The sequence below is a fragment of the Topomyia yanbarensis genome, chromosome 2 (assembly GCF_030247195.1).
Source record: "Topomyia yanbarensis strain Yona2022 chromosome 2, ASM3024719v1, whole genome shotgun sequence".
NCBI lineage: Eukaryota > Metazoa > Arthropoda > Insecta > Diptera > Culicidae > Topomyia > Topomyia yanbarensis.
Window position 1 is genome coordinate 227,378,823 of NC_080671.1, and position 27,275 is coordinate 227,406,097.

At 36.6% G+C, this 27,275-nt stretch overlaps 1 protein-coding gene across 17 annotated transcripts in view; it reads left to right on the top strand.

Moving 5' to 3' along the window:
• LOC131682950 (uncharacterized) overlaps positions 1-27,275 on the top strand; it is a 1,036,787-nt gene that overhangs the window by 274,788 nt on the left and 734,724 nt on the right. For all 17 annotated transcript variants that reach the window (XM_058964754.1, XM_058964756.1, XM_058964760.1 and 14 more), the window contains exons 4-5: positions 3,811-3,940; positions 16,143-16,374. In XM_058964754.1, coding sequence (XP_058820737.1) covers positions 3,811-3,940; positions 16,143-16,374 — 362 coding nt within the window. The remainder of the gene's footprint in view (positions 1-3,810; positions 3,941-16,142; positions 16,375-27,275) is intronic.

Consider the following 27,275-nt stretch of genomic DNA (forward strand, 5'->3'; position numbering starts at 1 on the left):
CGCGTGTCGTAAGAGAACCGGTAATCAGCCCGACCAAGCAAACAGGCAACCCCTGCGTCATGTAAGACCAATCAGCCAATTCTCTAACGTGCCCTCGCTTCGCCTATCCGCACAACAGTGAGCCACGCACTGCAACAGTCACCCCCGATGTGACTAACCACAGCCGCCAACTCTCTTACACGCCCTCGCTTCGCTTATCCGCACAGAGAGCCACTGCTGGCTAAACAAAAATTTGTATCGCATTTTGCATATCTTCTCTATGTCCGGCCAGCCTTCCTCTCATCACCACAAGCCAACCCTCTTACACGCTTTCGCCTCTTGGCTGCCATACGGACCCATACACACAATGTGTATTTGCATTTTGCATAACTTCTCTATGTCCGGCCAGCCATCCTCTCATCACCACAAGCCAACTCTCTCACACGGTTTCGCCTCTTGGCTGCCATACGGACCCATACACACAATGTGTATTTGCATTTTGCATAACTTCTCTATGTCCGACCAGCCATCCTCTCATCACCACAAGCCAACTCTCTCACACGGTTTCGCCTCTTGGCTGCCATACGGACCCATACACACAATGTGTATTTGCATTTTGCATAACTTCTCTATGTCCGGCCAGCCTTCCTCTCATCACCACAAGCCAACCCTCTTACGCGCTTTCGCCTCTTGGCTGCCATACGGACCTATTCATACATTGCGTGTTTGCATTTTGCATAACTTCTCTATGTCCGGCCAGCCTTCCTCTCACCACCACAAGCCAACTCTCTCACACGGTTTCGCCTCTTGGCCGCCATACGGACCCATGCATACAATGCGTATTTACATTTTGCATACCTTCGATACAGTCCACCCGTGCACCGCCGGACAGACCGCCTGTATCGTAGTGGATTGTATGGCTAGGCTTGCCGCATACCCTCGCATTACGTTCGACTTTTTTCCTTTCCAAAACCTCTACCGCTCGCTCAATTCGAACCAGCCAGTGGGAGTAGTGTTTTCGGGTGGCCGTTACCAGTGCCTCGGACCTCTGGTATACCCTTATACACTGTGATAGTCGGAAATGCCTTTTTGCCATACATCTTCACGATTACCACACTCCCTATAGATAGATTTTCATCAATATGAGGATTAATTCACTACTGCCATTTACGCTGATAATAATCATCACCACCCATACGGCCGAGTCGATTGGCCAAGGTGTGGTGTATGTCACTGCGGGTACCCACTGCCTCCGACACGGTGAAATCATCTCAGCCGGCATTGATACTACGAGTACGGGGCTGATGTTTTGGTGGTAGGCAAAGCCTACTAGTGGTGTGTTTTGCATTTTGCCTAAGTCCCACTTATGCCTCATAAGTGTGCATGACCGGCATGTGTTGTACCGCCATACTGCCGGTGCCGGTCACACACCATGGCATGGACCTGTGTTTTGCATTTTGCCTAACTTCCACTTATGCCTCATAAGTGTGCATGATCGGCATGTGTTGTACCGCCATACTGCCGGTGCCGGTCACACACCATGGCATGGACCTGTGTTTTGCTTTTTGCCTAACTTCCACTTATGCCCTATAAGTGTGCATGGTCGGCATGTTGTAGTGAACATATCTCAGTCGGTATTGATAATACGAGTACGGGGCTGATATTTTGGTGGTAGGCAAAGCCTACTAGGGTCGTTCGAATGCCGAATAGTGACTTTTTTGCTATATCTGGTATCGCATATAACTTCTAAACGGGTCAACCAAGTGTCGTCTTACATGCAACGTATAAAAGACGCGCACTGTGTATTACCGCTACCACAGCAGCACATCAAGCATAGACGCATACGCTAGGTGCGCCACGCACCTTCCCGTTACCACAGGCGAAATTTTTTATCAAATTTTGCGTTAAACTGTTTGTTTTCCGTTCATATATAACCTCTAATATTAAAAAATATGAATGGTGGTCCCAGAAAAAAAATTTCATGTCTGTCATTTATAAACGTTTGTTAATGCTATACTTGCTTTTTTCCAAGGTAGTCTAATTTAAATTTGATGATATTTCTTGAAAAATTGAGATGAATATGGATTATTGCTTATTTTCAGTTGTGAAGTATTGGAAATCAAATAACTTGTAACGTGACATATCAAAAATTCGAAAAAGTTTTGTGGACCACACCAACAGCATGCATACAATGTCTAACCTGCATTTTTTCTTACTATTTTGAGTCTACTTTTTGAAACTGTATTATGAAAACCTTAAAGTTTTATTCATTTTTAAGAAAACACGGTTGATCTTTTGTAACGTGACAGATGTTTTCTGCTGTAAAGCAATTCCAATAATTTTGATTCAATTACGTCAAGAGTGATGACCATCTTTGATTCCGATGAAACCTTTTACGTTTCATCTATAAGACTAAGTATTTTGCAATATTAAACAAACAATTTTTTGTCCAAGAGTAGTATTTAAAAAGGGCGTATGAGATCTTGAATGCACTGCTCTCAAAATATATTGTTCGAAAATCGCCACTTATGCAGCAAACATATATGGAAGCGGGTTCTAGGGATTTAATTCTTCTTGTGTTAAGGCCCCCATCGGGCTTCTTTTTCTTCTTATCTGCAGAATTGAGGATATCAATATAATACGCATGTACGATACTTATATGAATATGCGTGCACGCGAATGAAATAAATGATTTCTTCAACCCGCGTTTTTCTCTCGCTTTTCCCATAAAACTACCCAAGTACAGTATACCAATGGATTCGTAAATCCGTGGAAACTAATGGTGGCAAGTAAAACTTGATTTGAAAAACATAACAGCGTATTTCAATTTTCCCGTCGTACGTATTATATCGTCGCTTGTTCTGCGCAGTAGGAAAGCACAGGGTTTGTGCTAAATTTGTACTACCCGAAAGCTTGGTGTAGGGGCTAATTATAAATCATGTCACACTTATATTGAGGGAGGGACAATGAAAAATTTCAACAATTTGTGAAATATGGTGTAAAAAAGTAACCTGAAACATACCAAATCTATTTCTACCAAAGAAAAAAATATTGGACATCTTATTCGTGACTTATTTACCAAGGAAATAACCAATAACCCTGAGAAGAGGGAGGGGGTAAATGAAATGTAAATTTTGCGATACATCATTGATAGTTGCCCTGTTTGTATTTTAGAACTCCCAGATGAAGCTTCGTTTATGGAGAAATCTACTAAAAAGCTTCGATTGCCGATTTCTTTCCAATTGATACTATAAATTTATAAAAAAATTGTTAAATTATTCATACTAGCTACAAGAAGCGCCAAAATATTGCACCCTTATAATAAATCATGATAAAAGAATGATTTCGTTTCGAAAACTACGTACTATATTTCTTTTGAGCTTTATGACTTTATGCTATGAATATATGCTAGCAGTTTGCTCAAATCAATCTAATGATTATTCACCACTGGCACATGGGCGGATTTTTCCTAAAATCCTATAGCGTGTTGCCTGTTTTTCATGGGTATTTTTTGCCCAAATTTTTGAACGGTTTTCAAAATACCACGTTTTTTAACATAACGATTCCTTTCAAGTAATAGTTGATAGACCAAAAAGTATTGAATCCAATATATATATATATATATATATATATATATATATATATATATATATATATATATATATATATATATATATATATATATATATATATATATATATATATATATATATATATATATATATATATATATATATATATATATATATATATATATATATATATATATATATATACACTTTCTGTTTCAGTCATGACCAATTTTGTTGAAATATTCATTTTTTATTCCAGTGCATGACATGATACGAACTGCTAGACTTATAGCGCAGGGTAGCAACAACTGTACTAAATATTCCAAACATAGCAGCGGATTAACGTTTGGAGAGTTCTCAGTATTGTTTGCTGATATACGTAAACTAGGGTACGTAATAATTTTATTAATGATTGTTATTTGGATTTAAAAAAAAGTCACGTTGCTTTTTGTTTACACTTTTATAGTTTAGACAATTGGGGTTACGCTTCAAGGAGATTTATCAAATTATCGTGTGTACTAAAGTGCAACATATACACTAGCTTGGGGCGCGATCTGTTAGAAATAAATCAAGATAGCCATATTAATGATCGCTGGGCTGAAAAAATTTCCTTCCAGGCTAACTAAAATACCTGTAAAACTTGAAACCGATTCAAGAAAAATTAATGGATCCGAAAATGAATTGAAGAGAACCAAATGCAATTTTATTGAAATTTTGCATTTTATGTGCTTTTTTCGTTATATAAATTACATTAAAATATTCAAAATTAATATGAAAATTCATTTATTGATGTGAGTAACAAATTATGGGCCCAGCCGCTTTTAGACCCATGCCTTCCATGTTTTTGCATTGGGTTGTTTTAATTTTAACAAAGGCGAAATTGGTTTGAAATAAAGGGGGCTGTTCCTAACCTAATTGTCTGAAGTTGGTTACAATGTTGTACGGAAATCGAAGTGTCACATTCGAAATGTAAATGTCATACAATGTTGTGCATACCTCTGTGTCATTTGAGTATCTCATCGAGTGTTTAAAAGAAGTTATGCGAAACTATTTGTTTATTTTAAAAATTGCGAAAGCAATGGATTCGACTGTTTTATCGGCGAAAACACGTAAACCCGATGAAAAACTAAGACAAATTAATTTGATTGGTTATGTATCAAATTACCATAAAACAGACAAGTTTTGGAAGTAGTTTTCTACAATATGTGTTTTGTGAAACTATCCGCAAAAGAAAATGCAGGACTAACGATTGATGCTGCTTCGAATTTTATAAATGTGCCGGTAAATTTCTCAAAATGTACAAATATTGGAAGTCCTTCAAAATCCTTCTCCTGTTCGTCCTGGAATTTTCGTCGATAATGCTGTTATTCTTGCAGCAAATTCCAAGCTGAAAGCATCTACTTTCCAGGGCCCTGATGGCATTCCCTCGATTTTTGTTAAAATGTGCATCAGAGGGCTTCTTGAACCACTTCGTCGAGTCTTCGTGCTATCACTCACTACTGGATCATTCCCTTCCTGCTGGAAAGCAGCACACATATTTTCAGTTCCCAAAAATGGACACAAATCGAACATTGATCGACAACGACCAACCTGCTCACGTTCTCAACATATATACTCGATGGATTCGCTGGCGGATTGCAAGCCGATGCTATTTACATGGGTCTATCTGCGGCCTTCGACAAAATCAACCATGATATCGCAATAGCGAAGTTGGATAAATTCAGTATTCAACTCCTGCGCTGATTTCGTTCCTACTTCGATGCAATGCAACTCCAACTCAGCGTTAAGGACTGTCTATCTACACCATTCTCCGCTACATCCGGCATTATACAAGGATCGCCAATCGGAGTGTTGTAAAATATCACCACAGGGAATTAATTCCGTTCAGGAAAAATTACGGTTTTATATAATTTAATCATAACATAAAATTGAAGAAACTTACAGTTCTGGCTAATTCTGTCAATGGTATTGAGCATGACGCTAACAATTTTTACACAATAATATTGAGACTTGACAATGTTAATAATATTTGATCAAGCGTTTTAGAAGCAAAATTTAGCAAGGCTTACATTTCAAACCTGCATGTTGCTAAACTGCTTAAGAGCCAGTTTTTAATAATATGGCACCACTTTGTTTGAGGGGTTGCATTGGTGTGCTCCGATTTTAACGTGTTTGTTTATGCATATTTGGGATAGATTTAGGTCAAATAATAAATTCTTACTTTGAGGAGAAGTTGGGTAAAACGGGAAAATCGGCCCGAAAAAATAGGTCGAATTTTAAAAATCTAATATTGGCTTAATTTGAGGAAATTTAGTTGAGTTTAGTTTTCTAAAAAGGGCTTTAGGAGGGGTTGAAAATAGGTAATACCTATTCGATTTGTAATCGATACATAGAACACGGAATTAATCCAGCTAGCCGTGAGATGAGACATTTCTTACACATATCACTGTAGGATAGTTAATTAGTTTTTAGAACTCATGCGAACTAGGCTCTCAACTAGAGGTGGAATGAAAGCAGTTTCGAGTCCTGCGCAAATAAAACCTTGAATAAACCGAATAAACTATAGAACATCAATAAAGCAAACAAAATTTAAAAGAATGAAAAAAGGTCGTCAGATTAAAAAAAATAAGTGAAAAGATTAGCAAAAAAACAAATTATTGAAATATATAAATCAAATTAGTTCAGCTTATTTAATATAAAAATAGGCAATTTTAAAATAGGTTATAATAAACAAAATTGTTTCTATCTGACAAATTGGATGAAGTGAATAAAAGCAATGACTAAATAAAATGAATAAAATATATATAAATAAAATAAAAATTTACTGAAAGTAATAAAATGATAAGATAAATGAACAAAAAATAATACTAAAAATGCGATAAATAATATGTATAACACTAATCAATAAAATGAATAGAATTTCTAAAATAAATTAGAAAGATTAAGAAAAAATAGAATAAAAGAACTAAACGATTAAAATGAAACATTAAACGATACTAAAAAGGTTTTAAAAATAGTAGAATAAATTACATTGCGTCAAATTATTAATTTGGATGAAATGAATAAAATACATGACTGAAAAAATTACTCAGATAATTAAAACGACAAAACAGAATAAAATATATGAACTTGAATAAATGAATAAAATGCATAAATTAAAATAGTAAACAAAAAAAGTTAAATGAAAGGTATGAATAAATTGCATGATCAGAATGAATCTAAAGAATGAAACGGAAAGAAGATAAAAAGAACACAAATTAATAAACGAAATAGAAACAGAAAATGAATAAAAAGGATGTTGAATAAAATAAATGATTAAAATAAAATGATCTTATATTCAAAATTATCCAAATATTCAAAATGAATGCATCTGAAAGAATGAGTATATAGAATGAAATTAGTTTAAAAAGTTTAAATGAATAAAACGAATTCTACGAATTTGAAAAACACTGTTCCAGATAGTTTTGCAATGTTTGTGAAAATCCCATTACATGTCAATTGACTAATCAATATACAATGCACTTCCTAGTTTTTCCATCTGTTTTGTTTTCATCTCTTCGCTCTTTTTTCGACGGCGTCATTTAGGATTATCTTGCGCTTCTACTTTTTTTTTTTTAATGTGTTTATTTGACACGGCTCATTGCGGTAGCTTAACGGAGCCGTGGGTCTCTTAAATAATTACAATATAAAAATGTATAAAAAACAAGTTATTGAGCGTCCTTTGGATCTCGTCCACGCAACTTTTTATTGCGAGGGGAGACTTTCTTTCGCGGCGGGAAAATATCTTGTGGGTCCATTGCGTTCTCATCGTTGCCGTCAATGTCATTATCGTTTGTAGTGCCTTGATGTTCACGATCAGATGTTCCTCCTTTCCTATGGCCCTTACGGGTCACGAGCGTAAAGCCGTTGTCGTTCTTATTTGCTTCCTCGCCGATGGTGCTAGCAGTTGATTCTGAAGCATTGTATGCTGATTTTACAGTTGTTATTATGGCTTGAACAGCTGCCACAAAATTGGCAACCGTTTGTGGTTCTGGTGATGTTATTGAAGACTGTGTTTCGGATTGGTTTGCCGAAGATGTGTGGGCAATTTGTTGTGATGCATTCTCCTCAACATTTTCCACACAAGGTGTTCCATGATGTACCGTCTGGTTGCAGTACTTGCACGTAGGAGTCTGTCCTTCGTGGGTGCATAGCGTGGTTTGTTTGATGTTAGTTTCTTTATATTTGAATTCTATAGTCAAGTGGGAGGGAATAGGTCTTACGACCCGCATCCTCACCACAAGAACACCGTTGGGAATACCCGGGAAAAAGTTTCTCCAAGTATCAGGTGTGACTGATTCCACTTCTCCGAATTGCGACATGTATTTTCTAATTGATTCATGGGGCGTACGCGGTGACAAATCATGTAGCCTTACATCTATATAATTGTTTTCTACGTATACCGGTATCTTCACACTGTCACTTTCAAACACGTGTTTTAGGTTGTTCTGTAAAGTGAATCGTTTTGCTTGGTCTAGCGTGTTGAATGATATCAATACCGCACTGCGCAAGTGATGATACTGAAGATATATGACATCCTTAAGCCTAAGCTTCATGTTTACCTTCAGAAAATGTTCCACCTCACGAAGACTCGGTCGCGTAGAACAAAATCTTAAGTCAACAACCGCTGTGTTGGGTCGAAGTAGTGCTTTTTCATCAAATTCACTCGTGATGCAATGTTTCCTTTGTTCTAGATACACTAACTGTCATTCACTTGCTCTTTGTTGCTCTAACTTAGCAGAGGAAAAAAGTAGATCGAACGGTTTCCTTTGTTCTTAAGACAATGCACACTAGAAAAGAAGTACTGTATTGTGGTTCGTTTTGCGCTGGATCAGACAGCAGCAGAGTTTCGTGACCAGTGTCTTTGGTGGTTGTAAGTCGACTGTTGTGCTTCTACTTTATTGATTGTTCATAATTAGTTATTAGGATACTGAGATGTTAAATTTGTTTTGGGATTCAAAGATATATTTTTGGTCACAGATTTCTGAAAAAAAAGGTTTTTGTACAGAATAGCACAATTTTCGTACGTCGTGAAACATTTAGTTGTCATTTTCGAATTTTGTGAATTTTCGTTTTTTTTGAATCATTTGTGTTTGTCCTGATTAAATAATAGAACCTGCAATTCCAAATCCGATTTCATCGAAGTACGATTCGCACGAAGTCAAGTGAAAGGTGCGTTCCATTCATCAAACTGAATTGCAGAGGGAGAAAGTGTTGTGTAGCCGATTACACTTCTGGAAGCAACGTGGAACATGTTTTTGGCAGTACATCGGATATAAAAAGGATCTTCCCATGCTGGATACCGGTGAGACTGTTTCATCTACCTTTTCGAAATATTTTACTAGCATAGCAATATGGCCTGTATTCGCCATTTTATTCGCCTTTTGATATCTCCGTCATCTATGAAAACTGTTTCGGTTCCGAGCATTTTCCTTCAGTAGATGAACTAATAGGACTAATATGAAATAAAAACGCTTGTAAGGACGTGACCAGGTGTGTGGAGTTGAGCGGGTCTACGTCATTGTAGATCGTGGCGAGGTCTGATATGACAATAGATATGTTCAATTCTGCAACTCCATCTACGATTTGTGCACGTGTTCGTGCTATGCTAATAGAATTTTTAGGTACAGTATTTTAACGCGCATTAGGAAACAGTAAACTGAGATAAGGTCACATGTGCTTTCATACCACTAAACCCTCCAGAAGTCGCGCAAATGGTTCACCGAACGAGCACCCGCTGCAGCTGGCCAATGCAATATGCACTATGCTATATTTCTAAAAATTTCCTAAAATTTTTTAGGCAAACACTATTTTTTCTCCACTAAGGAGAAAATTGTTTGCGCGTAAAGGACACGAAACCTATAACTAAATTAGTTATTGGAGGCGTTTCGAATTCCTCATCAGCCTGCTAAGTCAAACCAAGTTTCGGCCACAGAAAATAGACATATGAGCTAGAACACAGTTTCCCGAAAAAGCTTTATAAACATTTAAATGAAAATACGTTGAAAATCACCATCCCATACAGATTTGCATGCGTGAGCCACCATTGTATCCAAGTTGGCATACAAGCCCCGTATAGCAATTGCTGACCGATCGAAGCGCCGGCCAGTGGCAAGTTGCTACTTGCTGTTGTCCTTTCAAAGTGCAGTTATATTTCTTACACAAGTTGAAAACTTTACTTGTATGTCAGTTCTCAGTGTTTCGGTTCATTAATTCTCATCAGCTTAATCAGAATTTCTTTTCTTACGGGACATGAAGTAGGACTAGAGGTTTGCTCAGAAACACAAATCGTGTTTTCGTTTTTTGGAGCTAGCGCCAATCCGGCGCTAGCTTAGTCCGTTAGCTAAGCTACTGTCGGATTCTGATGAGAGGAACTCGAAACACCTCCAATAACTAATTTAGTTATAGGTTTCGTGTCCTTTATACGCATAGTGGTTTAAAACAATTTTCTCCTTAGTGGAGAAAAAATAGATTTTCTCCACCAAGTAGAATTATAGCATAGTGAATAAATAGATAGAAAGGGAAGGATATGTATTTACTTATATTGTAATAGATGAATCCAAATTTTAAAAACGCTTTTAATCCACCTAACAGTGTGATGAGACATTTCTTATAACTCTTATCACTCTCTTCGGATATTATATCGTTTGAGAACATTTAGAACTTGATGCTTCGCGATGTTTTTGATAACACATACTACATGGGATAGTGGCAAGACTCAGAGAATCGCTAGTGCTAGAAATCTCAAACCAAATCAATGGGAAAGCGAAAAAATGGCCCATAAGATAGACATACAAACGAATTATTGCTAATACTCTGTTACTATAGTATCTAAATTCCTCAACCAATGCATTGTTTCGAAAACTAAATTTTCCTAAAGGGGTTATATTGTGCTGAGCCAAAAAAATCAAAAAAATTTTGAATGGATTTGAAGTTTATACTCTCAATAGCGTTTGCTCAATTTTACAATGCGACTGAGAACTAAGAATTGAAATCGCAGCTCCTTATGTCACGTTACCTCTGAAGTGCATGCGTGCATAGTTCAAAAACTTTACTTTGACATCGACTTTTTCTAAAAGTGCCTTCCCAGTAGAATCCTTGATTTGAATTATTATCGTTAAACCTAAATTATTATCGCTAAAGAACAATTGAAAACCTCTCGAAACCGAACCGTTTGGGAAAATTATTATCATTACTGGAATTTTCATTTTCACGAAAATTTTCGATAACCTTCCCTCACTTGCGTTAATGCACTGGGTGCAAAATGCTCTGAAAATCTAGCGAAATCATCTTAAGGCACCAGCGGGTCTCATTCAGAGCCATTTGCCTGGCGAGTTCAATCTGCAATTCGAGAGACCGTGCTCACCGCAAACCATGAAAAATAAACTACGTTGTGGTCACTATTTAGCCATGAAAAATAAACTACGTTGTGGTCACTATTTATTAAAAAATCACGGGTTAATAAAAAAAAACCTGTTTTAATCCACCTAGCGATGCAATTGTGCCTTTCTCATTTCTCTAAACTATGGCACGGAGGCTGTTTATGTTCAACATAATTGTGGAAATGTCCATTACATTCTTAGTACACTTTGCACTTATACACAATGGCTTGCCAGCCACGAACTTGATTAGCTACGTGTCGACGGTGAAACACTTGAAACAAAAAAATATCATACTTCATTAGCCTAATCAGCATTATATCAATGTTATCTGCTTGCTAATTCATTTTGTCATGCGGGGGTGGGTGTGTGAGGAGGGCGAAAGTCTCATGAACGAACGACTCCCCAGTTTAAATTGGTATGCTTTGTGATATAGTGGTGGTTCAAAGATGATGGGGTTGAAAGGGAGGGGTATGAGGGCTGGATGGGGTGGTGGTCTGAGGGGTGATTTAAGGAGATTTTTAAGAGAGGGGAGTGAACAGTAGAGGAAGGTGTAACCCCTCTCCGTAAACCATCAACTACGCCCCCGTTAAAATCCAGAAACCTTATGCGAGTCAAAAAAAAATTAGGTTGACGTTTTTCAGAGTGATTGCATAACCTTTCTATATGAGAAAGGCAAAAATGTGCCAAAATCCAAAAAAGTGAATAGTCGTCAAATTTTTTTTCGAGTTTGCATCAAATCTCGACGTTTCATGCACCTTGAAGACATTTAGCATCAAAAATAAAAATTCTATTTTTAATTTTTCCTATAGTTTATATGAGAATTCCGATCGATCCAAAATTCAATGGCAGCCGATGGGAAGGTTGCACCTTTCATTTGAGACTAAGTTTGGGCAGATCGGTCCAGCCATTTGAAATGAAAAATGAGTGACATTATTTGACACATACGCACATATAAACACAAACACACATACACCATTGGTCGGCGAAATCGTACGGTGACGCAGAGAGTGAGGACTGGCGAGCGGAAGTGGAAAATAAAGGAATTCGACAAGGACCTTTGTGTGGAAGCACTTCGTGCTGACAGCGCCACTCCAATTCCGAGTGCCGATGAGCTGTCGGAAACAATAGCTAGGGCATGCGATATAACAATGCCGAGGAAAATGGAGCCGAGGAACTACCGGCGTCCGGCGTACCTGTGGAACGAAAGGCTAAGCATCCTCCGGGCTACTTGCTTAAAAGCCAGAAGACGCATTCAGAGAGCAAGATCTGAGGCAGTCAGAGAAAAGTGTAAGGTAACATTCCGGGCGGCCAGGGCCGCTTTTAAACGTGAGATAGTGCTAAGCAAGTTCACCTGCTACAAGGAGCTGTGCAGAGAAGTAGACGCTAACCCCTGGGACAATGCTTACCGTGTCGTTATGGCCAGGATCAAGGGTCCAATGACGCCAGTCGAAATGTGCGGCGACAAGCTGAAAATTATCGAGGAGGGCCTTTTCCCGAAGCACGACCCAACCGCATGGCCGCCTACACCGTACGCTGATGCAGATGGTGGAAATGCAGGTGACAATCGGGTTTCCAACGACGAGCTCCTTATAGTGGCAAAAGGGCTGAAAGCGAAGAAAGCTCCCGGACCGGATGGTATCCCCAACGTGGCACTAAAGACTGCGATCCTGGCGTTTCCGGACATGTTAAGGATAGTCCTACAGAAATGCCCGGACGATGGCTACTTCCCGGATAGATGGAAGGTCCAGAAGCTGGTGTTACTGCCAAAACCAGGGAAACCACCAGGAGATCCAGCATCGTATCGGCCTATATGCCTGCTAGATACTCTCGGTAAACTCCTGGAAAGAGTCATCCTCAACAGGCCGAAGACCTACGCTGAAAGTGAGAACGGACTATCGCAGAGACAGTTCGGGTTCCGGAAAGGAATATCGACGGTGGACGCCATCCGCATCGTCATCGCGAACGCGGAGAAAGCATTGAAGCAAAAGAGAAGGGGTAATCGCTACTGCGCCGTGGTAACGATAGACGTGAAGAACGCGTTCAACACTGCTAGCTGGGGAGCCAGCTCCTTAAAAGGAAATGCATCACAAACGGTAGACTTATGAAATGGCAATCCTTTTATATTTTTTACTGCTAACTAAGGATATCGACAATATGGAAAAAATGATTACCGTATGTTTTAAAAATTAAAAGGATTACCGTATAAATTAAAAATTCTACAAAAGCATAAGCATAAGAGATCGCCCGTGGTTGCTACTCCGTTACTGATCAGAACCAATTGAGATTGGAAAATGTTCTTTGGAACAACATGCTGGGACATTGTGCAATCTATATTGATCCCTACATACTGATTAATACCGACGCCGACCGCTCCGAACGCAGATCTACTGGGGAAGGAAGAAATGTTAGTCCGATACATGTTGCTGCTAGAGACCGAGGAATCAGGGGGTGGGCGTACCGTAGTTGGTAAATCGATTGCCTTGTACGCAGCGCACCTGGGTTCGAGTCCTGACCCCGCAGGTAGAGTTAGAAATTTCTCATAAGAGATTTTTCTAACCCGAAGAGGCGAATGACCTTAAGGTTAAAACAGCTATAATCGAAATAAAAATAAAAAAAGACCGCATCTCCACATGTATCACAGGAAGGGAAGATTTTTTTAGTGAATCTGCCAGTTGCATTATCATGTAAAAGTTGCTCTGGGCAGCCGGCTGCCGATAATTTCGGAATATTATCTTTTTTGTATTAATCTGAATGGCCAAATAAGCCACTTAAATTCCGGATAGCCGACTATGAGGAGCGTGGCGAATTTTTCGTCGTTTCTGTTGTCATTAATTTTGTACGGCGATCGTCCAAATAAAATGCGAAACATTATGCAACATGTGCTTGTGTGATTTCATCTTTTCTTATATCGTGATTACATGCTGATATTCTTATAGATAGCTAGTACTTCACATTCTAATATGTTCGTAGTAATTGGGATACTTTTGCTAATACTAAACCGCAAGAATAACAAAAAAACAATAATGGAAAACCGTGTTCCTTCTGTAGCAGACGAATGTGTGGATAGAATGTCGAGTAATTCTTTCCGCGCGCTGTTTAATGATTGTAATATCAATTACTGTTTATGATAAGTAAGTACATTTAGTGAAATCAAAAACATGATATAGTTAACAGTATTACAGGTATGAATGGAGACACAGAATATCCCCGTTTCACCTTACATGTAACAAATTGTCAAAAATTTCTGAACAGAATTACTTAACAAAATCATTTAAAAAAAATTTACAGCAGTAAAAACATGTTAGGTAACGTTCCAGCTTACTTTCTCTTCTCCATGTCACAATTTTCCGAACCTCTTCCCCTACTATACGCGTTACGTAATTTATGAAAGAAACGTGCGGTGAACATGCAGAAATTTTCTACCCAAGCTTTTCACACTGTATAAACAGTATTGCTCCGATTCTGTCAGTCTATACCCCTGTACGCGCGGCCACTACCCAATACACCCGATACAGGTTCATGAAAATATATTATAAACTTATTTTAGGCACAAAACCTCGTGCACGTGTGCCACCTGAAACTCAATTACAATCACACACAAAAATCAAACGACTGGTATTAACTTGTACATATATCCCAACATGCATACATCGGGTACGTACACCAACGATAGATGCGCACAAAGCAAAATGTGTCAATGCCAGTAACTATGAGTGGAAAGAGAGTACTAGTGCCACCAATCTACGAGAACGCGTTTTGAAGAGGGAAGACTGAAAAAGTGCAAAATCCAATTGGAACCCTCCCGCCATGAACCTGGTACAATTGCAAAGTATGGGTCGGGGCAAAATGAAATACCCAAATGTATATGAAACATCCCATTGCATGCGATGGGACAGAACACCACAAATCTTCAATCTGACCGTAGCGAAGTGAGTCAGAGTTCGGGTCGAACACGTTTCAAACCAGCCCGCCACAGATTTGGCTCGGTTTAAGGGAAGAGCACAAAAAGCGCCGCTAACGTCTTTGTACATACAAATACAATCAAGAGATGCAGAGTCGCTCACACCCTTCCCCATCTGAGAGTTACAGATCTAATATGTGCACTCGCAAAGCAAAATTTATTCGAACACTTTCACAACATTCAACATGCCCCACACCTAAAACAAACATGTGTAGACATATACAAGAACGTCCTCACCCGTTTGGTATGCATTTCTCCGTTGCTTCTCTTCCAGTTGGAAACCAAACACCAATACACAAACTTGTGACATGTAGCAAAAAACGCTATCGCTGATGGATTTGATAATTTAACTAAAACCACCCAAACTTCACAAATTGAACAAAACGATTTCAACAACCCTATTCATTAACACCATTCAAGCACTTCTCGAAAAATCTGCACGATATGATATTTGTTTATCAGCACAAAATCGTTCTTGAAATGGGAAACTAAGGAGCTACGCGGTTGCACGTCTAAACGCCAGCGATCTCCCCCTTCAAGATTGACGGATTAATTAACCGACTAATTTAGGTTTCGTCAGTACACAATTTTCGCCAACATGTTAATCGCCAGATTCATATTGTTTTTGCTTGAATTTTCCTTAAAATACATGACAGCCGACAAACACCGCAATCATTTTTAAACCAAGCAACACAAATAGACGCTCATTTCGATCGAAACTCACCAAATCGACAATAGGTATCTGCTACGCCGATGATTTCTATGCCAATATCTAAGTAGATTGAAAATTCTACAAAAAATTATAAACACGCACAATACCCTTGCACATTATATCTCAAGGACTTTGGAAGGATTGAAGACTTTTTTAAAGATTTATGCAGGTTTAGCATAAAGTCACCTGGTCAAGTCTCCCCATGTTCACCTATATCCTATTTTCAACCGCCTCCCATGAAACCCATTCAGAAAAACTAAACAGGATCAGATTTTATCAAGTTAAATCAGAGTTAGAGAGAAGTCGAAGATTTCGACTTATTTCTTCTAATCAGTTTTCGATGTCCGTTTTACCTCACTTCCTCAAACCAATGATGAAATTTTCATGAAAATCGGAGAACATCAATACGACCTGTGACAAAATTTAGAATAACTAGCTCCTAACAAAGCTGCAAATATTTTATATATAATTTATTCGGTAAACACTTCTTGTTGCAGATACGCATCTATACTGAACAACATTGACGTCAGTCATCCAGTTTCACCAAGTTCAAGCGAGTTTTCATCAAAGGTCGCAAGTAGCAACACTAACAAAAGGTTTGATGAACAATCTAGCGAGACAACGGTTGGCCCGGAAGTATTTTTAGGTGGTTCTTGCAATCCTACCACTTGGCGAGCAGATGTAGCAATCCCAACGTTGAATCATTTAGGAATTTCTTTTTACAATCCAGTAAGTTAGCACAAATCAAACACATATGATCATGATCTGTGATCTTTAACGAGTTTAACATGTTATTTTCTAATCTTCGGTATACATTGTACAGACACCTTTTAAAATTGTATATTTCTCACTATTAACTTATATCTATGCTTGGAAATTTTAAAATCGAACAATGAAGAAGTTTCCTTAAATATGCGGCAACATCTTTCCAGTGGATTATTTTGTCCTTATGCAGTACGGTGTCTAGATATCCATAACATAGTGGGGTTACGAAGAACACGGGAAGGCGCATACAAATTAACGCCTTTGAGAAGACCTGGACTATCGACATGAGACGTGAAAAAATCTCAGAGATCGAACGGAACCTGTTTGACCTTTTTCCGAATACGACAAGTTGGAGTTAGGGTGAAGTGCCTATTTTTAACCATACTAAGAAGGGCGCCGCACTGATTCATTAATTACTCGGCCTACAAACAATGGAATGCGTACAAATTGGCATCAATAGCTTTGCTTCGTTGTTAAGTACCAAGATAATAACATACATGCGCTGAAAACAGTGAAATTCTCGTGTTTGAGCGCAACGAAAACACGAATCGAGTGCCCCTATTGTTGCGCTACCATTTGACTCAATGCGTTAAACAAAGATGGCAGACACTGCTCTAACCAACGGCTTCAAATGGGTAGCGTGATAATAGAAACATAGCGATAATGGGCCCATCACCCTATAGGGCCTTTTGTCATTCATTTTAAATTTTATCTTTTTTTCGTGCATATATCTCTATTATTCTTAAATCAATTTTCATAAAATCTAACTTGTTGAACGTGGAAAATTCTTAGGAATACAGCAAAAAATGCCGGTAATATTCAGAAACATCAAATTTTTTGACATTAACTCTCCAAATCACATTTTTTTCATTAATACCTCTACTTCTATTTTTCCAGGATGGAAACTTTTCTCATGTGATCCCCAAGCGTAATTTACACTAAAAGTAGTAAATTTAATAAGAATTTTGTTGTTAACCGTTATGTATCCGACGCGGTACCCAGGTACCTTTTTAGGTTTCAATTAATTAAATTCCTATGTTTTATCCATAGCTGGAAATTGAAACTTTGTGACATCTTAGAACTTCACTAAGTCAAGCTTTTGGGTTAATAATATTGTGGTATAGTAAGGAGGGGGGGGGGGGGTTAGGAGGGGCTCCTGAATTTTTTTTACTACGTAACAGACCGACGTGGGTACCCGGGTACCCACAAAACTGAAATACCAATAACTAAGGTAATTTCCAACCGATTTTAATGATTTTGGGTGTTTTGGATTCAAGAACTCATCCGCTTTTGGACGGTTCCTGGGAATCCGGATTTCCGGAAGCAGGTTCCAGTACTGGGTTACTATTTGTGAACTTCAATGGAATACTAGCAATATGGGTATGGAATTGCATCAGTAGGCTGTATCTCGTGGTTTTGGAACCATTTGGCGATTTGACCCCGAAACGGACATTCCGGAGCAGGTTCCCGTGGGGCCGTGAGCAGGGCCGCCGAGAGGGGGGGGACCGGTATATTTCCCCCCGGGCCCGGAGTTCTGAAGGGGGCCCGGATTTTTACCAGAAACCAAAATTTGACAAATACTTTTTCGACAAAAATTTATTTGAGAACGCAATTAAAAATTCAATATGTTGTGTATGAGGTAACTAGAATAGCGAAAATTCTAAACTACTGCACATTTGGTATCAACTATGTTTATACAAATCAACAAAACTGTTAACAAATGCAACATACATACAACTAAATGTGGTCGGCACAGAAAGGCTGAGTGCTTTACCAAAACATTACACTCTACGCTGAATGTGAAGAAAATAAGATATTTTTCCTCCTAGTGCTACGAGCTACTTAAGAAATAAAACAATGCATATTTATTTGTTTTTAAGCGATTTATACAATAAAAAGCAATGGAAGCGCTCCAAAATTCTGTCGAGTGATCACTTTAATTCGAAATTCTAATTGATTTCAACGCATACCCATGTGTCTCTTGAAGTCTATCCCTTGCTCAGTAAAACTCTGCTGGTCAAAGTACCATTAGAGGCGGTAACCCTACCTCTATTTGAGAGCTCAATTGACCAAATGAGTCATCAAAAACTCTTGATAAACCGAAATAATTCGGAATTAATTCAAAAATTTAAATTTAAAATTTAATATATTTGGTATGCCGTTCATTTTTACAAAATCCATAAAAAATCATTTTTAGATACGAGATGATACCGATACGTTTTTGTCAAGGGATCGTACTCAAATGACGTAGCTTTTTTCTGCGATTTTCGACTACCAATTCCCCCTCGCAAAGAGGCCAGGGATGGGAAAAAATACGTTTTACAATTCTTTCAAATACGGCCTTTCATCAACATTTTCATTATAACATGTGTGCTAACACACCAACACAAATAAGAGAATAATTCATGTTTTTATAGGATTATGAATGTTTTCGAAACCAGCATATCGTAAAATTCAACCACAACCCTTATTTGAAATTTAATCCAAGTTTCTCATTTTTTCCATTTTTATTCATACATGGATTTTTTTAATTTTGTTAAAATTTCATTGATCTATTTTTTCAAGGTGTGGATTATATTTGTATTTCTAGAATTTTAAGATTCTGCCTTTTTTATCTATTTCCGTACTTTTAGTTTGTACATATTTTCACATTCCTTACTTTTGCTTTTTCTATTGCTATCATTATCACTTATATTTATAGTTCTCTTTCTGTTTTTTTATTTTATTCGCAATTTTTCGAGAAAATTCTGCTTTCTTTATTTTATTTTTCTTATTGTTTCATATTTGAATACCCTGCTTTTTAACCAAACTTTGTCATTCCATCTAATTTTTAGAATTTGTCTATTTACTACATTTATTCTTATAATAGCCTTTTTCTTTTTCCTTTTTTTTATATTTTTGCATTTCCAAAAGCAATTTCACTTATTCAAATTCAATTCCAATTTGTCTTATTGTTAAATTCTTTACCTTTCCCCTATTTTCTTCCTTATTTCTAGTTTTTAGTTTTTCGTAGTTTTTTTTTCTCATTGTTCATTTATAATTATTTTATTTATTGTTTATACCTTTTTCTTAAGATTTAATTCGTTATTGTTATTTCTTCATTGTTTCCATTTAACCTATTTTGAAAGTACTTTTTCTGTTGGCCATTTTCCTATATGTTTACATTGATTTTTTTTTCCTAAAAAACATTTGATTTATCTTTTTTGACACTATGAACACTTGTTCTTCACTTTACATTTAGTTCGTTGTTTGAATTCGTTTCAAATTTCATTTCTAGTGTTTTTGCTGTTCTTTAAATAATTTAATACATTCATTTTCTTCGTGTTAATTTTTCAATTTTTCTACTATTTTTTGTTTTCCATTTAGTCTGTTTGCTCCGTTTTTGTTCAATACTTCCAATTTGCTTTACTTTTTCGTCTTTTCATCATTCCAATGTACCAGTTTTTATAAATTTTACGGTTCGTTCATTTTTTTAAATTTCTCTGTGATTATTTTATTCTTGTCCTTTATATATACTCCTCTAATTTTATGCATTCTTAACGTTTTATTTACTTTTTCTATTGCTTTAAATATTACTTGTTTTTAATGTTAAATAAATATTATTATTCTTGTTTTATCGAGTTTTTCAGTTTTATGCATTTTTTATTTAATGTTTGTATTCTTTTTAGTAGTATTTTTTTAATTTTCATTGATTCTTTGAATTTTTTCCTACTTTCTTATAGATTTTTCATTATTTTCACCATCTGTGGAATAATGTTCGACTTCTTTAATCTTCGCAATATGTTTTTCTAGCTTCCTGTTTTCTTTTATCTATGTTTTATAGGTTTTATTTTGGCTTTTCTCGATTTATCATTTTTTGATTGACATTGACATTAATTTGTTTATTTGGTTGATTTTGTGGTTTTAGTTCTTTTGAACATTCTTTTAATATTTAGTTTTTCTATTGGTTTTTTATCTTTTGTCGTTGGTCGCCGTTTAGCTGTTTTCATTTTTTGTAATTACTACATTTTCAATCTTTCCATTTCCTTACTTTTATAAATACTATTGACAAAAATGGCGCTTTTCAAAGTCACCAAAATTGTCGAAGAGGAATTAAAAAACTCCCAAAGTATAAAAACTCTACGTTTTACATTTCTTATAAAAGAAATGTATAGAATTCGCTCAAACTTTCAACATTTTTTCCGAGGCCCGGAGGGCCGGGTCTTATATACCAATCGACTCAGCTCGACGATTTGGGACAATGTCTGTGTGTGTATGTAACGGACAAATTCTCATTCGTGTTTCTCAGCAATGGCTGAACCGATCTTATCCAAACCAATTTTAAATGAAAGAACTATAAAAAAGTATGAACGTTATTAATTTGTTTTTGATTCTGATGTTTAGTTTCCAAGATATGAACGTTTGAATGCGCAAAAATGGCGTTTTTTGCCGTGTTTTTAAATTATCTGCCGAAATTGACAATATAGAATAACAATTTATATGTTTTTAGACAGCTTTAATGAATACCTTTCGAACAAGCTATAGATTGTTGAAATCGGACAATTATCAAAAGAGATATTTAACATTAAATGCGGACGAAAGATTTTTATCATTTCCCATTGCCAAAAATATGACCAAAACATGTAATCTATTATAAACGCCAAAACGGCTTATTTTAGGTCAATAGTATCTTCGGAGAATTTAATGGAGGTAATATGCCCTTTCTTTTTGTATTGTGGTTTTGCTGATTAATCCCCCTATGAGTGAGATATTTTCACAAATTTTCTTGGAAGTGATTATATCGAAATGATGTCCTCAGCAAATTTGTAGCTCTTACTTTTGCGAATAACTTTACTAAAGACTTTAAATATCTGTTTTGAATACTTTAAAAGTTATGGCTTGTTGTTTGTTGATTACTCTTTGTCGCCTATTTATTGTTCAATATAGTAATAATCCATTGAAATAAGCTAAACATTATTTCGATAAAACGAATTTTGTATTTCATTTTACTATCTACAACCGCTAGAAATAATCACCGAACACTTCCAAGTTGTCTGAAAGGAACTTGATAACTTATCAGTACAAAAATGTTCATTTGTGCGAACCTTCTGACTGCAGTTTTTCTAACTTATAACCATCGGATCGATCTGAAACATATCGGAAAATGAAAAGCGAAATAAATAACTCCAAGCAACGGCGTAGCCAAGAGAAGGTTTTGGGGTTTAACACCATAAAACCGCCCCTCCACCCCACCACACCCAAAAAAAAATTATTGGATTGAAGTTGAAAATTTATTGATGCAGACTGATTTAATTCAATATTACAATAACGATTATCTGATCCGTAGATTGATAACCTGTTGTTGTAAACATCATGAGGACTTTTGATAAATTGTCGGAATGGAGTCCTGATATGTAATTGATCTATTGGTCTTGTTTTCACAGTTGTCTAATAGCATCAATATCAAATACCTGCCTGAAAACATTCCAATAGAAAATTCCAGAGTTCTGTTATCATAATCATAATCCTCAGATTTATTTTCAAATTGAGCTCGTTTTTGTAGAGATGTACTGTAATAAGGATCTTTATTTAATAGGAAGCGAAGTTAAAATTGATTTAATGTATATGAAACATAGAACTGCTCACCAAAAAAATGCATAATTTTCAACATTTGCTAAAAATGTTTTTGCCTTTCTCATTCACTCTGAAATTCGTCAATCTAATCCCGACCCGGAGAACCGTGTGTCATATGCCAATCGACTGAGTTCGTCGAGATCGGAAAATGTCTGTGTGTATGTGTGTGTGTATGTGTGTATGTGGAAAAAAATGTGACCTCTGTTTCTCAGAGATGGCTGAACCGATTTGCACAAAGTTAGTCTCAAATGAAAGGTACAACCTTCCCATCGGCTGCCATTGAATTTTTTATTGATTGGACTTCCGGTTCCGGAGTTACGAGTTGAAGAGTGCAATCACACAGCAAATTCCCATATAAACTGAAATGAAAAAAATTCAAAATCAAATTTGTATTTTTGATGCCAAATGACTTTAAAATGCATGAAACATTGAGATGTTTGACAAAAATTGACTTCTTTGGACTTTGGTACATTTTTGCCTTTCTCATATAGAAAGGTTATGCAATCACTCTAAAAATCGTCAATCATATCGGCCCGGAGGGAGTATGCAGTGAGGGGTTGCTACTTTAAAATTAAAACTAGTTTAAAATTTCGTAACAAGTTGAAATTTTTTGGCAGGATCTGGACCTCCCGGATCTTTCTCCATGATCCGCCGCTGGTTTCAAGCGATGTTTCAGTATCACATAGTATCTCAAGATCGTGGCTGTCGATCCGTTGTATGTATGTGCAAATCGTACTGAACATGTAATATTCATTTCCACCATTGTATTGAACATAAGCAGCCATGGAATCGTAGTCTGGACAAATGAGACAAGCACAATTGCACCATTAGGTGGATTAAAACAGGTTTTTATTTTGGGAATGCGTCGAGTTGAGACGAAAACGTAATATGATTAATAACGAGGATAACACTTTCCGAATGTAGAGAGAAATTTATGAAAAATGATGATTTCCATTCGATTCTAGCAGGTTCTGATCGATTTTGATGAGCATTTGATTTTTGTTGTATGACCAAATATATGTATAGGTCAAATGTTTAAAAACAGTAATTTAAGGTCAAGATAGCATCATTTTGAAACCGCCAATTTCGGAGGTTTAGTATCTTCGATGAGTTTTACAAACGTTAAACAGCGCATCATTTGATAAAATAATTTTGACGGTATATCGTTCAAAAAGTATTTATGGTGAATTTTCTCAGGTTGATATTCATGACTACAAAAAAGTCTCAACAAATTCGCTAAAGACACGAACTCCGTTACTATTTTCTGAAAAATTAATTCTGCATAATTTTAAAACTTCAAAAATTACGGTTTCGGAATTATGCCGTTTGGACAGTAAGATCGATTTTCACCAAACCATATTTCTGGCTACGCCGCTGATTTCAAGTAAGTAGAATCAAAGTCGTTCTACACTCGTTTAAAAAAAACTTCTTAGAATGCTGAATATCTATTATAACACATTGAAACCCCGATTTTATCAGCCAAATATGAACATATGTTTGATGGGCTCTAGCACACGAACAAGACTGAATTCGAGTAAATCCTTTCTTGAGCATGTTTTCCTTATCATGAAGAAATGCGAAATATGCGAAAATAAAAAGTTCATCATAATCAGAAATAGTTATCAGACTACATCAAGGGACGAGAAGAATATTTTAACAGCTTCAGTTTATTATAGAGAAAAAAAATGCCCGATTTAGACAGTCACCATTTTGTCACCATAAAATACACCATGAGACTGATAAAAATGGGTCTTTATTGTATGTATTATTCGCTGTGTTTCACATTAATAGGTACATTTCATTTTTGGGAATTTTTTTATTGCATCGAACTACAACAATTTTTAGGTAGTTTTCAAGGGGTTTTTTTTAAAGACTTCTTCCAACATTTGGCGAACCTATTCCAATTCGTATACCAATTAATTGGTATACTTAAGGGTGCAGATAGAGAAAATACTGAAATTTTCAGCTTTTTTCCTACACAATATTACGAAAGCTTATTAAACAATTTTTCGTAATAAGTTTGTGAAAATTATATACTATTTGAAATTTTTTAATAGTTTTATTTTTTATTTAACCGTGATTTTTTAATAAATAGTGACCATCGCTTCACAACGTAGTCTATTTTTCATGGCTTGCGGTGAGCACGATCTCTCGAATGGCTGAACTGAAAATTATGGAATAGAAATTATTTTTTAGTATTCTTTACAGACCCGCTGGTGCCCTGAGACGATTTCGCTGATTTTCAGAGCACTGTGCACCCAGTGCATTAACGCAAGTGACGGAAGGTTATTAACGCAAGTGACGGAAGGTTACGCCTTTAAGACTAATTTTTAACCAATCGCTGTCGCAATCAACATTCCCCGTCTGTTGGAAAAAATCAGTTATGTTTCCGGTTTTTAAAAAAGGTGATAAGCAAAATGTTGCGAACTATCGTGGCATAACTTCACTCTGCGCTGGCTCAAAGTTATTTGAAATATTAGTAGGAAATGTGCTGTTTCGCGAGACCAGAGCATATATATCGAAGGACCAACATGGCTTCTTTCCTGGTAGATCGACAACTACTAATCTAGCCCAATTCACTTCGCTCTGTATTAAAAATATTGAACTTGGATCTCAGGTCGATACTGTATATACGGATCTCAAGGCTGCATTCGATCGTGTAGATCACACTCTTCTACTGGCAAAGATGAAGCGGCTGGGCGCTTCGGATTATTTTATAGGGTGGCTTAAATCATATCTCGTAAATCGTTCTCTGTGTGTAAAATTAGGAAATAACGAGTCATACAGTTTCATCAACTTATCGGGAGTGCCTCAAGGGAGCAATCTAGGACCGTTGCTTTTCTCGTTGTTTTTCAATGACGTTTGTTTTGTTATACCTCCTGGGTGTAGACTTATATATGCCGATGATCTCAAACTATTTCTTATTGTGCGGTCAATAGAAGATTGCAAGGAACTACAGAAACACTTAGATGCTTTTTGTTGTTGGTGTAATCGCAACTTGCTGGCTCTCAGCGTGTCCAAATGCTCCATAATATCTTTTACACGTAGAAAAAATCCAATACTGTGGAACTACACCATTTCCGGGGAATCGCTAGAGAGAATGACAGTTGTCAGAGACCTCGGTGTACTTCTGGACTCACAACTGACATTCAGAAATCATTACTCTCATGTTACAGCACAGGCAAATAGAAATCTCGGTTTCATTATAAGAATCGCCAAAGAGTTCACTGATCCATATTGTTTGCGGGCACTCTATTTTTCACTTGTGCGATCTGTCTTGGAAGCTTCAGCACCCATTTGGTGTCCTTACACAAGCATTTGGATCAACCGAATAGAAGCAGTGCAAGCAAGATTCCTCCGTTTTGCTCTTAGAACTCTGCCGTGGCGTAACCCAACAGAGCTACCACCGTACATCGATCGCTGTCGTCTGCTCGATATGGAAACCCTAGCCAAAAGGCGGAACACATTTAGAGCAGTATTTGTTGGGAAGATATTAACTGGCCAAATAGATGCTCCAGATATTCTCTCACAAATAAATGTCAATGTGCCCCCGAGAAGTCTTAGATCGCATAACTTTTTAAGACTCGAGTTTCAACGCACCGAGTACGGTCAAAACGAACCCATTAGGGCGATGTGTAATGTTTTTAATAGTGTTTATGACCATTTTGACTTTTCTGTATCTTGTGATGTTTTCAAAAATAGACTAAGAAGGTTGACTTAGATTTTAAGATTCATTTTTTGTAATATTTGTATTTTTTATTTATGTAATGCTGTGTACTATGTTATTATATTTTATTGTAGTGTGAATCCATTGTAATCAGGTGTGAATATATGAAAAGATAATGGGTTTTTACGCCCATTTGAGGATTGCTTCTGAAGTATATCCTGAAATGGGCTTTTCCCATTCAACTACATTTCATGTAGACCAACATAGGTCAGATGAAAAATAAGAATAAATAAATAAATAAATAAATAAAAGTTTCGTGAAAATGAAAATTCCAGTAATGATGATGATTTTCCCAAACGGTTCGTTTTCGAGAGGTTTTTATTTGTTCTTTGGCATTAGGATTAGCGATAATAATTCAAATCAAGGATACTACTGGGAAGTCACCTTTAGAAAAAGTCGATGTCGAAGTAAAATTTGAAACTATGCACGCATGCACTTCAGAGATAGCGTGATATCAGGAGCTGCGATTTCATTTCAATGCTTTTTTGTGAAAAGGGCGATACTTACAAATGTAAACATAGGGCTTTTTTCATACATGCGAATGAGGGCTTGGAAACGCAACAAATTAACCTAAAAATTTTGATTCTACGATATTGCTTTCTTAAACTACAGCAAAAAATACAACGGGTGAAACTGTATTTTTGTTTGTTTATTTAAAGTTTCGCCCTCCACGCTCCATGCAAACAAACAGAGCGATACTTTTTTTGCTAGCAGTTTAGAGGTGAGGTTTTTCGTATTTTTTAGGATTATCAGCTGTAAATAGTAACAATGATCGCTATTGAAAAAAACCAGACGAAATCGTTGGTGTAAAACGGTAGTTATTGTAAAAAAACGTAAGGGCGATACTTCAATGCTGATAGGTGGGACCGAAAAAGTAAACAATCGCCAAAGGGGCGATTCTATCATTTTGTCAATTTCAATAGCAAAAACAAATTTTAATTTAATAATTTCAAATACTTTATGAAGTTTTGGGTTTCGATCACTGAATCATGCAATCTAGGATGTAAAAATACACAATTGTTCTTAAGTAGGAAATAAAACCAATTCTGGAAATATTCACTGTTGATTTTCTTTGAATGGTACCACTGCTAGTATCGCCCTTTTCAAGAAAAAGCGTTGATTTCTTAGTTCTCAGTCGCGTTGGAAATTTGAGTAAAGTATAAACTTCAAATCGATTCAAAAAAAAATCGATTTTTTTTTGGCTCAGTATAATATATAACCCCTTTAGGAAAATTCAGTTTTCCCACCACAATATAGATATTTTATTAACAGTAATTCGTAATTCGTTGGTATGTCTATTTTATTGGCCATTTTTTCGCTTTCCCATTGATTTGGTTTGAGATTTCTAGCACTGATGTTGTCCTATGCTGATTTGAGCGATTCTCTGAGTCCTGCCACTATCCCATGTAGTATGTTATCAAAAACATCGCGAAGCATCAAGTTCTAAATGTTCTCAAACGATATAATATCCGAAGAGTGATAAGAGTTATAAGAAATGTCTCATCACACTGTTAGGTGGATTAAA